General features: G+C 37.4%; 1 protein-coding gene across 2 annotated transcripts in view; it reads right to left on the reverse strand.

Moving 5' to 3' along the window:
- The window catches only part of LOC119790862 (cGMP-dependent protein kinase 1), a 121,529-nt gene that overhangs the window by 6,061 nt on the left and 99,981 nt on the right, over window positions 1-15,487 (reverse strand). For both annotated transcript variants that reach the window (XM_038296594.1, XM_038296593.1), the window contains exons 8-9: window positions 9,394-9,459; window positions 7,674-7,748 (exon numbers count right to left, since the gene is read on the reverse strand). In XM_038296594.1, coding sequence (XP_038152522.1) covers window positions 7,674-7,748; window positions 9,394-9,459 — 141 coding nt within the window. The remainder of the gene's footprint in view (window positions 1-7,673; window positions 7,749-9,393; window positions 9,460-15,487) is intronic.

Here is a 15,487-nt window from a genome sequence, read left to right on the forward strand (position 1 = left end):
ATGCTGCCAGGAGAGATTGTTTCCACGTGTCCGAGCCTTATCCCCCAAATGCATGCTGTCTTCTTGGGCTATTGTTTGATCCGGACAGAGTATCATCAGCTCAGTTTCTGGATCAGTGAGCATAGGATAGATCAGAGATTCAACAGGCCTCCTGGGTCACTCAGAGCATAGTATCGCTTCAGCGTCGTTTCCTTTTTTTTTTTTTTTTTTTACCACAAATATAGATCCGTCAGCAGTGTATTTGATGGGCTTTGAAAGTACCCACTAGAAGGATTTCCTTGGATTACTCAAGAAAATCCTTAATGGAGCAATAGAGGTAACTATAGTGTTTACTTAAAAGTAACTTTAATACAAGGAGGTATTTAAAAATGTTGTACATTGTGGTTGCTCAAATTGGCAGGTTACTAAACATTAAGCTTCTCAGAAAACATACCAGGTTACCAGGAGACTCAGGTTTTATTTATGTCTATGTCGGCACTATGACATTCCTATGTAATCCTTCTATCCCAAGCCACCCAACCCCATCTAGGGTTTCCCAGATAGTAGTGCAATTCAAAATAGTAATTTCAGTGGAGAGAAAAATAAGTGTAAAGTCTTATTAATTTTGAATTATTTTGAACATGTTATAAGCTCAAATGTTAATTTCTTTGTTGACATATTATTTTAAAGCTCCATCCAATGTTGTAAAATTCAAACTTTATTGAATAGCATCTAAAGCACTGCTGCAACCCTGAAGTGTGCCATTGTTTTTGCTTGTCTTAACATACACTATATTGCCAAAAGTATTTGCTCACCCATCCAAATTATTGGAATCAGGTGTTCCAATCACTTCCATGGCCACAGGTGTATAAATTCAAGCACCTAGGCATGCAGACTGTTTTTACAAACATTTGTGAAAGAATGGGTCGCTCTCAGGAGCTCAGTGAATTCCAGCGTGGAACTGTGATAGGATGCCACCTGTGCAACAAATCCAGTCGTGAAATTTCCTCGCTCCTAAATATTCCACAGTCAACTGTCAGCTGTATTATAAGAAAATGGAAGTGTTTGGGAACGACAGCAACTCAGCCACGAAGTGGTAGGCCACGTAAACTGACGGAGCGGGGTCAGCGGATGCTGACGCGCATAGTGCGAAGAGGTCGCCAACTTTCTGCAGAGTCAATCACTACAGACCTCCAAACTTCATGTGGCCTTCAGATTAGCTCAAGAACAGTGCGCAGAGAGCTTCATGGAATGGGTTTCCATGGTCGAGCAGCTGCATCCAAGCCATACATCACCAAGTGCAATGCAAAGCGTCGGATGCGGTGGTGTAAAGCACGCCGCCACTGGACTCTAGAGCAGTGGAGACGCGTTCTCTGGAGTGACGAATCGCGCTTCTCCATCTGGCAATCTGATGGACGGGTCTGGGTTTGGCGGTTGCCAGGAGAACGGTACTTGTCTGACTGCATTGTGCCAAGTGTAAAGTTTGGTGGAGGGGGGATTATGGTGTGAGGTTGTTTTTCAGGAGCTGGGCTTGGCCCCTTAGTTCCAGTGAAAGGAACTCTGAATGCTTCAGCATACCAAGACATTTTGGACAATTCCATGCTCCCAACTTTGTGGGAACAGTTTGGAGCTGGCCCCTTCCTCTTCCAACATGACTGTGCACCAGTGCACAAAGCAAGGTCCATAAAGACATGGATGACAGAGTCTGGTGTGGATGAACTTGACTGGCCTGCACAGAGTCCTGACCTCAACCCGATAGAACACCTTTGGGATGAATTAGAGCGGAGACTGAGAGCCAGGCCTTCTCGTCCAACATCAGTGTGCGACCTCACAAATGCGCTTCTGGAAGAATGGTCAAAAATTCCCATAAACACACTCCTAAACCTTGTGGACAGCCTTCCCAGAAGAGTTGAAGCTGTTCTAGCTGCAAAGGGTGGACCGACGTCATATTGAACCCTATGGATTAGGAACGGGATGTCACTTAAGCTCATATATGAGTCAAGGCAGGTGAGCAAATACTTTTGGCAATATAGTGTATATATGTTAAGGTGAGAGCAAGTGCTATGTTGCCTCACATGCAGCAACATGCCAGTTTGCAGTTAAGGGGTTAGGTCTGTCCAGACAACGCTGCCAAAGGGGTGGTTTTTAACTTTTCTACTCTTGGAGCAGGTTTTTCAGTGTAGTGAGTTTTCCAGCCACTTTGCCTGAACAGAAACCTTTATCTGACAGAGAAGTTTGTCTGATATATTCACACCGGGTTCATCCAAATGGGGCCTAAGTGTAAGTTATTAGTATGTTTGTCACACTTGTTGGATAGGCTTATTGAGAAGTTCAGATTTGGATATTATTTCAGAAATTAAGCCCTCGTAAAAAAAAAACAAAAACAAAAAAACTCCCAAAATATATCCCTTATACTTATTAAGCTTTCATAAAACATAGAAAAATCAAATAAATTAAAACATAGTAAAATCAAATGAATACAATTGGAATCCCTTTTACGATTTCTTTATGGTAAAAGTGATGTAAAACCATATAACATTTTCTTCTGCTTTTCACCTATCCACTACTTTATAGGGATCTATTACCTAAAATATGAATATAACATGAAAAAATAAAAGGGGTCTTAGGTTGGGTTTAAGTATTTTGAATTAAAAAAAATTTATGTTCCTTAAGCTAAAAGGGAATTAGGAATCAAGAGATTATTTAAAATGATCAGTAATTGCATTATTTGTCCAGCAGATGGCAGCAGATAGTACACAATTTTTATTGCAGAGAAAAGGAAACTCAAAGCTTTACCATGAAAATAAATACAATAATGTATTTACAAAAAAATCTTCTGGTATTTTTGTGTATCTGTATTTTATTTCCCAGAATTTGACTAATTGATAATCTTGCACTCTGCCTGTCTATAAACAAAAGGCCATAAAACCATAAAAGGGAAAAAAATATCACATTGGAGTTTGTAGTGCAAAATTATGACATGATATAGGTTCAAAACATAAAAAAATGTGTTTTCTTCTGCTGAAATCACAGATCCATCTAACATTTTACTTTGTCTTTAAATCTATACAAACATCTAGAGAAGTAGAGAGAATAAAAAACACAAACACGAAGCTTGGTGTAATTTAGATGCACAAAGTCAACTATCACACAGCTAAAACTACATATTACTAAATAATGTTACTGGGAAAATTGCTTACTAGGACTGTAATACAAAGAGGTTTCATCACAGGTCAAGTGGGACCCAAGAGGGAGATAATCAGTATCACTGAATAGATGAGGTCATAAAGATGATGTAACCCCCATGGTAAGTGTGTGAAAGGATTTTTATGTTTAATGTGTGTGTTTTGGTGTGCGTTGCCCATTATCCTCTGTTACTTTGCTCTTGGTCTTTATGGCCAGCCCTTATGTGGAACAAAGAGCAGCAAGAAAGCAGTCTAGACCTTAAAGCTTAAATGTCAGCTTTATTTCAAAGTGTATACCGCTCACTTAACTCTGTTTTTAAAATGAACAGAGATAGCGCTGAGTCATTTGGTGTCACATATGCAGTGTAAAGGTATTTAAAAAACTTCCTCTGCCCCCATTGCAACAGCAAACTAATTTAATTAGGAGTTAATGCAATAGACCAACACAAAGAATACGATAATTGAGAAATGTAGGGAAAATTATACAAATAATACTAATACAATGATACAAATAAGTGTGTTTAGTGTATGCATTGAGTCTCCCTCAGTTTTTACTTTGTAGAAGCAAACTGTGCTGCAGTAACAGCTGCAAGCCTGTTAAGGAGTAGCTTTGGTCATGTAGATTTTGTAATGTAAACTAGCCAAGGCTCAATATAAAAGCCTATCAGAGATCCTAATTGGACTTATGAGAATTCTGAATTAATGATTTCATTTCAGAAAGAAAAAAAATGTTTGTGTATCATATAACATTGACAAAGTCCAACAAAAGAAGTGATAGCTTCATAGAATATGCACAGATTTTCTAACCTGACAACAGCCAGATGCATGTCTCGCTCCGCCTAGCTCCACTCACATACATCTGGGAACCCGCCATAGGAATTGCCTTTACTGAAGGCTGGGCCTTATCAAAACTCCTTGCATATGATTGGATAAGCCACTTGTCTGTCATCTTTATTGACGTGCTATTTCAACCACTCACACCGAAGCTAACCCGTGGCGCTGTGAGAGGAGGAGCCATTTGGTAGATCGAGCTCTTGCCAAATCCGGTCGGGAGAAGGGCGAAAACATCGTTTCCACCAACAAAAGCCTTCAAAGCCGTTCTCTGATGTTCTTTTAATGAAACAATATCAGATAGATTGGACAACACAGAAGAAATAGCAGCATCAGTGCTAACGCTTGCTTCCTCAACACGAGCCGCCATTGTTGTTGGAATCTCACGGTCGCTTCTCCACTCCAGGACACACCCACCCTGCATCCTGATTGGACAGACCATAAATTCGGTTGGGGAAATCACTTTCAATGAGCGGGTTCCCAGATGTATGTGAGTGGAGCTAGGCGGAGCGAGACATGCATCTGGCTGTTGTCAGGTTACAGATTTTCCCCTTGCCAAGATAAACCAGTTTTTGTGCATGTAGAAATAACATCATACAGTCTTCCTTTACTTTGTGAACACATAGCTTCTCACACTAAAAGCAGAATGAGTTCAATCAAAAACAGTATCAGCATGGAGCACACAGCAGGGAGGTATTCTTTGAAAAAAAGACTTGTCACCCTCACAGAAAGCAGATGTACAGTACTGCTGAAATGTGCCGATTCTCTGTGACCAATTAGAGGTAGTTTCCTTCGCTGTGGGACCTAGAATCGGGCAGCCTCACAAAGACACAAATGCGCACTGCTGGGGAGGGAGCGCCAGCAAGACGTGAGACGGCACGTGGCGGGGAGAACAGCCTTAATCAGGGTAAAACCTGCTTTGATGTGACAGATCTGAGGGAGGAGAGGGAGCAACTGATTCTATTTCAGGGTGTGCTTCTGTAAGAAAACTCATAATACAAATCATTTCAAAGAACGGTATGGTATTGATTTGCATTGAAACAAGCTTGCTCCCATAAAGAGTGAGGGATGGGAAAAATTGGGTCAGGAAAGTGCAATACAAGGTTTCTGTTAAGTATATCTGTATTCAACCTTTATTATCCATATTTTAGAAATGCCTAAAATTTTTGTATTTTGCTTTACCGAAATGACAACTAGGCCTCAGAAGAAGAAAATGTGCTCTAATTCTCTTACAACTAATCTCAGGGCAAAACGTGCTGTGAAACAGAAGATCAACCTCTGCCCTCTCATACATCTAATCCAGCAACTAACTCTATTATTTCCTACTCACTTTGTTTAGCTAACACCACTTCACTCACTCTGAACCCCTAATTATTCCCATAGCATAATGTGAGTGGTGTTGCTTCACTTCATCTGCCACAGGGTGTCTTGAATCTCTGTACAATGACAGCTCAAGACCGTCTAAGGTAGGGGTGCTTAAGTTCAGACCTCAAGAGCTACTCTCCTGCAACATTTTGATGCACCCCATTTTTAACACACCTGAATCAAATGATTGCCTCGTTACCATGCCTCTGCTGGGCTAAATGAGGGGATTGAGTCTTTCAATTCAGGTGTGTTAGAGAAGAGCTGCATCTAAGGATTTGTTCACACTGCAGGCCTTGATGCTCAATTCCGATTTTTTTGTGAAATTTTTGCATTGCTGTTCACATTTACAAATATATGCGACTTTTATGTGATCTCCTGTGTGAACTGCAGGCATACAACGAAAGTGTCCTGCATGCGCAGTAGAGGATGCCATGACATCACAGGCCAGCATTGTTTGTGTTTATGGAAGTAAACATGAATGCTAGTGCCAGAGCGCATCTAGCGATCTTTCCCAAACATAAAAACGCCATCTTTTAAAGATGGTTAAACATAAATACTGATCTCCACATCCTTGTCCGCCACGGTTGTTGTTTTTCTTGCCGCTTCGCAAGACCCAGAATAGTGACCATTGTTGGGTATTAATGGCGTTCAGGTCGGATTATTGCAACCTGTCTGTTCAGACACAGGTCGCATTTGAAAAGATCAGATTTATATCGAATACAAGACCACACAGCCAAGTGGCCTGGGTCGCATTGGAAAAAATCGGATTTGTGTTACAGGATGGTAGCTTTTTAGGACTGGACTTGAGGACCCCTGGTGTAGGGATTCTAAAGAGAAATGTGCCGCTAAGTGTCGAAAAGTTGAGTCTCAGTTGAAGAACATGTGTCTTTAACAGGATAATGATCCAAATCACATAGCTAAAAACTCCCAAGGATGACTAAGAAGAAAACATTGAAATATTTTGAAGTGGCCCTCTATGAACTCTGGGCTAAATGTTATCAAGCTTCTTTGGAAGGAGCTGAAACATGTCATCTGGAAAAGGCAGGCTTCAAACCTTGAGCAGTTTATTTAGTTGAGCAGTGGACCAGAATACCCGCTGAGGTGCAAAAGTTTCCTTTACAATTAAAGCAGTGGTCTCCAACCCTGGTCCTCAAGATCTACTGTCCTACAGATTTTAGATGCATCCCTGCTTCAACACAGCTGAATCAAATGAATGGCTTGAAAAGGTAATCAATCATTTGATTCAGCTGTGTTGAAGCAGGGATGCATCTAAAATCTGTAGGACAGTAGATCTTGAGGACCAGGGTTGGAGACCACTGAATTAAAGGAATAGTTGTTTGTTTACAGTGATTGAGTCTAAAGGTTGAGCAACAAATTATTAATTTCAGAGTAACATAATTTTTGTCCAGGCCTTGTTTCATGGGTTCATCGATCCATCCATTTTCAAGCACGCTTAATCCCAAGTGGGGGTGCTGGTGCCTATCTCCAGCTGGGTACACCCTGGACAGGTTGCCAGTCCATCGCAGGGTATGTTTTCATGGGTTAATATTTTAAAGTGATACTGTTTAAGCATAATATAAGAGCAATGTTGTCTTTTATTTAATATTCTAGTCAGATTAAATTTTTCCATGACCATCCTTTTCTTTTATTTAACGCGGGGCAGTCACTATTTTGTCCATGAGTGGCATTTAGTGTCTAGCCAATACATCAAAATTCCATCAAAAAATGTATTTTGGTGTCAGGCAGAATTCTCCTGGAAATTTCTAATCTGATTTAGAGATTAAATTAAACAGAGTAAAGTGGTTTGATTTCTAAAATCCCTAAACATTAGAAAAGTATGTCTTAAAATATCTTGACTAGCTATTTACAGGATCAAAGCTGATAAAATCTAAGACATCGTTACAAAAATTTAGATGAAAATCATAATTAAATGTAAACAGATAATAATACAGTCACAAGCATTTAGATAAATATTTCGGATGCTTGCTGAGTAGGGCTTCGATCATTTTCATTATTGTTGCAGTTAAACCTTATCTTGTTTCTATAATAAAAGTAAATACATAATAACTTAAAGAAATATATCCTGTTTTTTTTTTAAATCCCTTCTTGTATTGTTACTCAACATGGTGGGAAGCACAATTATAAAAAGGTCAACCTTAGTTTGAAATCCTTAGAGAGTCTTTATTAAATGAAACTTAGATTTGAAATAAACACATGAAAGACATTAACAGCAGTGTGACACAAACAGCTTATTGGTGAATAATGTCATACAGTATACATTTTTCTAATATCAATTTCTGATATTTCACTTACTTGGCTTTGGCGTCAGCATCCTCATGGCCTTTATTGGAAACATCCTCTAAACCTCCAATCAAGTGCTTGAATGAACTGAAAAATGAATAAGAAACGTTCAAATAATTGGCAAAACTTTATGAATATCTGACACTGTCACAATCTATTCAAGTTTAATTATTATGTAAAATTCCCTTTAACTGCACATAATATTTCCATAGTTTCAGGCAACAGGGAACAGTAAGGTAGAGTTTGTATACTACTAGCTATCCAATAGCAGTGAATGATTACACTGCTGTAAAAAAGCACTGCCAGTTACTATTAAAAATTCATCAGCCTGCTTTTAGTGACAATCTTCTAAAAGAATCACAGCAGAGGAGGCTTATCTGTGCCAAGGAGGTAAGAAAAAAAGGGACTGCAGATGGTAAGTCAGTGGGAAGCTCAAGATAAAACAATAAAGAGCACATAGATTTTTGACAGATTAAATCTTAAATTTAAATAAACCCTATGGTTCCGAATGACATGAAAAACTACTGACATTTTAGAAATTATCATGAGGTTTAAGATTCTAGTAGTTTGTCATTTTATCCTGTTTATTAAGAATAAATATGTAATACGACTATAAGAAATGAGATGGTATTATTTCAATATGTTATAACAATAAATACAGCAGGAGTTTTAACTTAGTACATAGAAAAAATTATTTCCTCTGTAATAAAATCCGAAAGACTTGCAACTTCAAAAAGATATGCGTTATATACAGTACAGTATCACTGGTGTTTTTTTCTTTTTCTTTAGATCATCATTTAAGATCACTGTAAAATAGCATCTAATGGAGGAATAAAAAAAAAAAAACCTGTTTGAGCCGTCAATAAAAATAACCAGACGTTGGAATCTTCTCCTGTTAAGACAGAACCCTATGAGTCTAAAAGAAAATGTTGTTTCAGTGTCGGGCTGATGAAGGTACAACGTGCAGGGAGTCAGCGGTTCCCTGCTACTTGTCTTTATTATGTCTCTCTTTTCTACAGCTGTTATCCTTGTCTAACACTTAAGCTGTGCTGCTTTCATTTTAAAGCATCCATGGGTGTGCTGAAAATGAATAAAAGCGTGCAGAATAACAAAGATTGAAAAACAATTATCCTGCACCAAAACCGGCCTAGCTGGGTGACACAGGCATTAGTCTGGCTTTGTGAGCTGTGAAAGCTGTGCTGCTTGTGTGACAGGCAGCAGTAATCACTCATGCTGGATGACTCTCTTACTATGCGCCTGTGTTCAGAGGCCAGATGGACCACACCAACTTACTCTGCTTTTACTTAAAGGAAATAAATGTAAAAAAAAAAAATTTGTTTTTATGTGTAGGAGAAATAAGACTAAAAATAACACACACACATACACATATATATATATATACACACACATATATATATATATATATATATATATATATATATATATATATGTATATATATGTATATATAAGTCTGTACGACTTTCAGTTTTTGAACTTAAAGAGATCATTTAATTAAACTGGCAATGTATTTTAAAAAATCTCTCTCAAAATGTAAGAATTTTGCTTTCCTTTTTTTTAACTTTCAAATACAAAACAATGACATCTCGATAGTATTGTTATAAATACAGGTATAGAGGGGGTCTCTACGCAGGACAGTGACCTTAGTGGAAGAATGAAGCAGAATTAATAAGCTAACCAACAGTGCAAAAGAGAATAAGGATTATTACTCACTCTCGATCGATAACCAAACAGGTGACTGCTTCTGCTGCAAGGACACTGGCTGTTCTGATGTCCTCCCTAAAGAAAATAAAATACAGGAAGAAAATTTAGCATTTTTGAACCAGCATTTCAAACAGCAAGTCAATTTACTATATAGTTAAATAATGTTTATCTAAGCTAACTGGTGGTCAGTAAAAGAATAATTTCCGACAATCAACACACATCCTCGCAGGAGGGGCATTACTCTTTATCGTATGTGACACTGATTTCATCTTCTTCTTCAGAAGAGTCGCCCCAGTCACATGAATCTTCTGAATCCGTATTCCAAGAATCCATCTTTCACAGTGAAAAAAAGCTCAAACTTAGAGTAAAAACAACGGGTAGGAACACCATTTCCGGCAGAAGAAACCTCTGTGCTCTTTCATCAAAAATCGTCCAGGTTAAGAGGAATCAGCTCTGCTATAAAGCGTAGGACTATAAAAAAAGAGGAAATTTAGAAAATCTTTCATAAACCACAATAGTATCTTCTTTTTAAAGAAAAGGTTAAAAATAAAGTTCAAGGGATGATTTGATGTCCTAAATGGGCAGCAAATCCAAAACCCAAACATATGTTCCTGATTCAGCGGGAGCAAATTCAATTCAGCTGAAGTGCCACCACTATCTGACAATCACTGTCTGTGTGAGCTGTGAACTCCCAGAGATAGAGCGACCTATTTCAATGAACCAAGGCGACAATCCCTCTTCATGCCGTCTCCACTGCCTCCACTTTCCCCTGTCCAAACACACAGGCACGGACTCCCCCACCACCACCCAACCCATTCCTTGTGTGCTCTCAAACACACCAATTCTAGCTCACACTTTCTGCTGACCCCACTGAAAAAAGGTCACAGCTGGTGAGGGGAACAGATTCTGAAATGTGAGGATGTGACGGTGAAGAACCGACTGGAGGGGGGGGGTTGCCAGTCTTTGTCAGGGGTAAAGGATACATCAACAGTGTACCACTGAGACAGGTCAGCTAGCACACTGCCTACTCTGGTGTATTCACCTCTGATAAGCTTCTGTGACCTGCATCCAGGCTCCTAACACAATACTCTGCTGAGCCCGGGTCTCCTAACACTATTAACATCTCTATAAAAAAGCTCCAACCAAATAAATCACAGAATAAATTCTATTTAAAAGAAACTCTATACAGCATGTGGGTTTTCTAACCTCTCTGATGTAAATAGTTTAATCCCACTTTAAGCCACAGGTGGAACTAGGTTTCTCATTAACATAATAAGATCCAGTGCTAAATGAAAGGGCTTTTTTTTTTTTTAGCACTTAAGATGTCTTACCTGCATTTCTGCATTGGGGAGACAAAATATGGCTCATGCCTTTTGAGGTATTCATGCAGGAACTGAAATAATGTGATCAAAATTCCACGCATCCCCTCCTTTCACCTCCACACACACATACAAACACACACACACACCCAGCTGTGTTTTCATGACATATGGGGAAATTTCATTGACATTCATTCATTTTATACGGCCTAACCCTAACCCCAACTCACAGGACAGAACTTTACCATATGGGGACCAATTGAATGTCCCCATATGTAGCTGTAAGTCCCCACATGAAGGATATTTTACAAAATACTTCCCCCACATTGTAGATAAAACAATATGTAGGTAAAACACGTTCACACTTGTAAAAATGACCAACAATTCCATCCACGACCGGTTATGCAAATTATTGTTTTCAAAAACTAAAACGTGATAAAGCAAACCAACGTAGCACATGGGACTATCCTAAAATTGTGTTCATGTGAGCATGAAGCATCCCGAGAAGACTATAAGAGGTTCATATTACTGCAAGATTTTTTTCTTTTTTTACACCTGTCCCCTGCTGCTCAAATGTAGCTGAGGAAAACAACTCTGGATCGCCCTGGCACTGATGCTGACAAAGTTCTTTATGAAATATAATCCTGAAACAATATCTGTCACTGTGATTCATTTGGGCACTACTGAGTCTAAGTCAACCTCAGTGGCTTTAGACCTGTTCATTGAAATGAACTGGGAAGGTGACGAACACAGTTGCACAAGAACCCAGAACATTAAAAACAGCTGTGTGCTGTATCTGAAATGCCCTTTAAAGTCAAACAGGAGCTTGTGGTGTGAATTTCCATGCATGGTTGTGATAAACATGATAATTGGACAGTGATCTGGTGTCCTGAAAAAAGGGTTGTGAAAATAATGTACGCTCAAAAGCTGTAGGGTGAAGGTTGAGCTGGGATTAAAGCAAAAAAGAAGTTGTTGATTTTTTTCTAGAATCTATACACCATATGTAAAGTAAAAGGTCAGACAACCTTTTAATAGCTTTACTTTTTATTCTTTACTTTTCCACATTCATCGAATCTGTTCCAGCTCGCTTATTTGTGAATACACTGCTCTTGTCCCTATGTATAACTGTTTTTATGTTCCTGTATTTGTATTTTTTGTATTTTCATTTTTATTTTCTGTAAAGTGACCTTGAGTGTCCAGAAAGACGCTGTTAAATAAAATGTATTATTATTATTATTAATAGAGCATTTTCAATTCATACTGCATAAATGAATGAATAAAGACAAATTTCTGGCAAAAAAAAATGTAAAGTAACTTTGCTAAAAGTTGGTTAAAATGCTGCAATCTTTAATCAGATTCCAGCAACACAAAGATAATCCCCTTCATAAATTTAAAGGAGGGTTTTAAGTGTAATTCTAATACAGTCTTAGTAAAGCTTCAGGTATGTGTTATTATGCTGCAATGGTATGTAGTGGGAAAAAGGTATTTAACTTCTGCAAAGAACAGCTAAGTAAACAAATGTCTTCAGCACTCTTAAATATTTAGTATGTGGTATAATAAGAATGTTTAACATCCAAGAGTAACGGACAGATACATAAAGCAGGAATGAAAATAAAACGGTTTTGTTAAGAGTAGAAAGAAGAAGTTAGGACTGTGATTTATAAGATGGAATGAAGTGAAAAGAAAAACATCATCCTGTACAGCTATGCTTCCATGTTTAAGAAATGCATTTTGTGCAAGAAGCAAATTGTGCATGCACATCCTTACTGCTGAAAAAAATAATAGATTCAGTCTAAAGCTGTCCTATTGTCCAATGCAATACATTCTATTAGTAGGTTTTTTCATAAAAAAAAAGCAAAATTGGCAGAGCAGCAAAAACGATCACTGCAATTTGTCTGATATTGATTTAAGCCAAAATTCTGCAAAACTGTTCCACTGAGAAGCAACAAAATATAGATGAACATCAACTGATCAGATATGACAAAATTAAACTTTACATTCTTTCCTTCTGATTTTCAATTTCTTTCATTTTAGGTTGGTCAAGCATTCAAAAACAGTAAAATATTTATTGTGATTTGAATTTTTAATCATAACCACCTCACAAGACTGGAATCTATACATTTTTAGAAGGAATTTATATTTTGTTTAGCTTTCTTAAGTTTCAGGTTTATTCAACCCTGAGGTATGAATTTATGTATCCAAAAAATAATAGTATGGCGGACAGAGGCACCATACCAGTGTTTCACCCTGGCTACGGGTGATAATGAATAACATTGCTATTGTTGGTCTGGCGGTAATCTGACATTGCGTTTCAGTCATTAAGATCAGCAGACAGAGCCAGTATTCACTCAGTGGATGAGTTGAGAGCAAAAACTGATTGAAGTGCCGTCAAACCCATTCTGCAGCCAAAACCTCACTCTTCTCCCTGACAGAAAGCATGAACCATTACATAAGCTGTAAGTTATTTCAAAACAGCACATCAGTCTAAAAGCATTTCATTTCCTGGAACGTGCATCTATTGGGACGTACTTACTGTATATTTAGTGATGTCCATTCAGGGATATACATAGAAATTCTCAGGAGAGAGTGTGCAATTGAATATACGCATCCCACACTAGCATGAATGCAAAGTTTAACTACTTAAAGGAAGGAGAGCAGACTTTGATTTGTAAATTTGTTGTTCTCGCAGATCAAAGAAAACATCTTCACAAAGACAGAAAGCTGATGAATAGGGGCTATTATGAGGGAGACAACACATACAGTTAACAGCCAATTACCAGGATGACCCTTTGGAAGAGCCCTCTGATCAAAAGCCTTTTGCAAAGACGGACAGCATCTCCAGCATTTAAATGTTCGAGACACGCTTATCTTACAAAGGTTAGGTTGAATAAGCTTCTCTCAACCAAGACACTCCACAACAAAACAACGTTTACCACAATAAGATGATCACAACTTCAACGATGTTCGGATAGAAAAGGCACTTTATATACAAGTTGTATGATTTCCTTCATTAAGGGGAGCTCTTAGGATGCGTTGAAACGCTGGCAGTTAAAGACAACAGTTTATTATTTTTTTGCTTTTGTTAGTTAGACTTTACACATGTGGTACATCACAATCACATTTATTAAATAAGAGATGCATAGTGATAAGCCAGATATTAAATCTCCTATGTATTTAGACTGTATTTCTGTATTAAACAGTTTTTTTTATTGGTATGGTATAAAATTCCAGTCGTACATGGTATGTTTCAATTTGCTCTAAAGAAGCAAATGGAAAAATTTGCTTCCACGGAAAATAATTATGATTAAAATAAAATATGTAACTAATCTATACTATTTACTTTACTTTGTAAATTGAGTCACTGAAATTAACTTAATAATGAACTAACTTATTCAATAATGAACTAAAAAGTAGATATTAACATACACAATATAATGACAAATCCTTTACACTGATATTAAATCATCAGCTTCCTGCATTTGTTGAATACTAGAATTATGACAGATGCTTTTCCCCCAACTATTTACTTAAAAACAAAGCAAGAAAACAAGACTGCATTTACAAAAAAAACTTCTGTCCTTTTTTGTGCCCTATAGTTTATTTAACTTAAAATCAGTGCATTTGGTCATATTAGGCATAAATAAAGGTACTACTAAAGAAGAAACAATTGCAAACCTGAAAACTTCTTAACAATAAAGTACAAAAGTGGCTGCATTATGATGTGTATGTTTTCTGCTGCAAGAGGGATTGGTGTATACACGAAATAGATTACATAATGTGAAAACAAATATTAAATGTACTTTAAAACAGCAATAACCTAAATGTATTTGAGATCAGTGTACAGTAACTGCATTACTTTGCCAGTAACTAGCACTGTAACTTATTGTAAAAGTCAATAATGTGTTTGCCATTACTGTGCTTTAAACAGATTTGTTACTCGTTACTTTATGTGTATAGATAAGAACTACAGTTTCCTGCTGAAAGCGCATGTGACAGCAACATTAACAGCTTCAGCATGCCATGAATACAGAGGAGAGATGATGACGGAGAGCCATTGATTCAATGAGAGTATTCCTATAGAAAGAGCGCTCACTGAAGGCTAAATGTTTCTGTGATTTGCTCATTATGCACAGGATCAAAGGCTTTATTGACATAGGTTGGAAGCTGTAATTTAAAGAAGCTACGCATACCATCTTAACACTGACTGACAGTTGCTGCCTTTGATCAAGACATTCTTTACTGTCTCAGGGCTATAATGATTTCACTTGCATGGTTTATGTTTTCTGACAAAAAAATCCTGGGATCATATCCTGCTAGGGTTTTTTTCTGGAATAGTGTAACCCCATTTAATTCAATTGCAAAGTATATTTCATTTTTATCAAATTGCTTGAAAAGCATTATTTTTCCGCTTCATACCCATTCTATAGCCAATTGAAGGCCGTCAATGTGCAAATATATAAAGTTAGAAACATTTTTTTTATCATAAATACATGATCACACTGACATAATTATATTACAACTTACTTGTCAAACCACACACACTAAATAGTGCAGATAAGTTTTCGATTCGTTAATTAATTAATTAATTAATAACAAACACCTTATATTCCATAACTGATCCTCTAGCTGTATTTACCATTCCAATAACGAGAAATCTTTTCAAATTCTTTAACATTTCAGAACAAACAAGTAATTGCATAGTTTAGCTAGCTATTAGTTACTTTCACTGAGCAGTAACTGAGTTACTAACTCAACTACTTTTTGTCAAAAGTAACTACTAACTC

Source organism: Cyprinodon tularosa, unplaced genomic scaffold (assembly GCF_016077235.1).
Source record: "Cyprinodon tularosa strain WSP-4 unplaced genomic scaffold, ASM1607723v1 ctg372, whole genome shotgun sequence".
Lineage (NCBI taxonomy): Eukaryota > Metazoa > Chordata > Actinopteri > Cyprinodontiformes > Cyprinodontidae > Cyprinodon > Cyprinodon tularosa.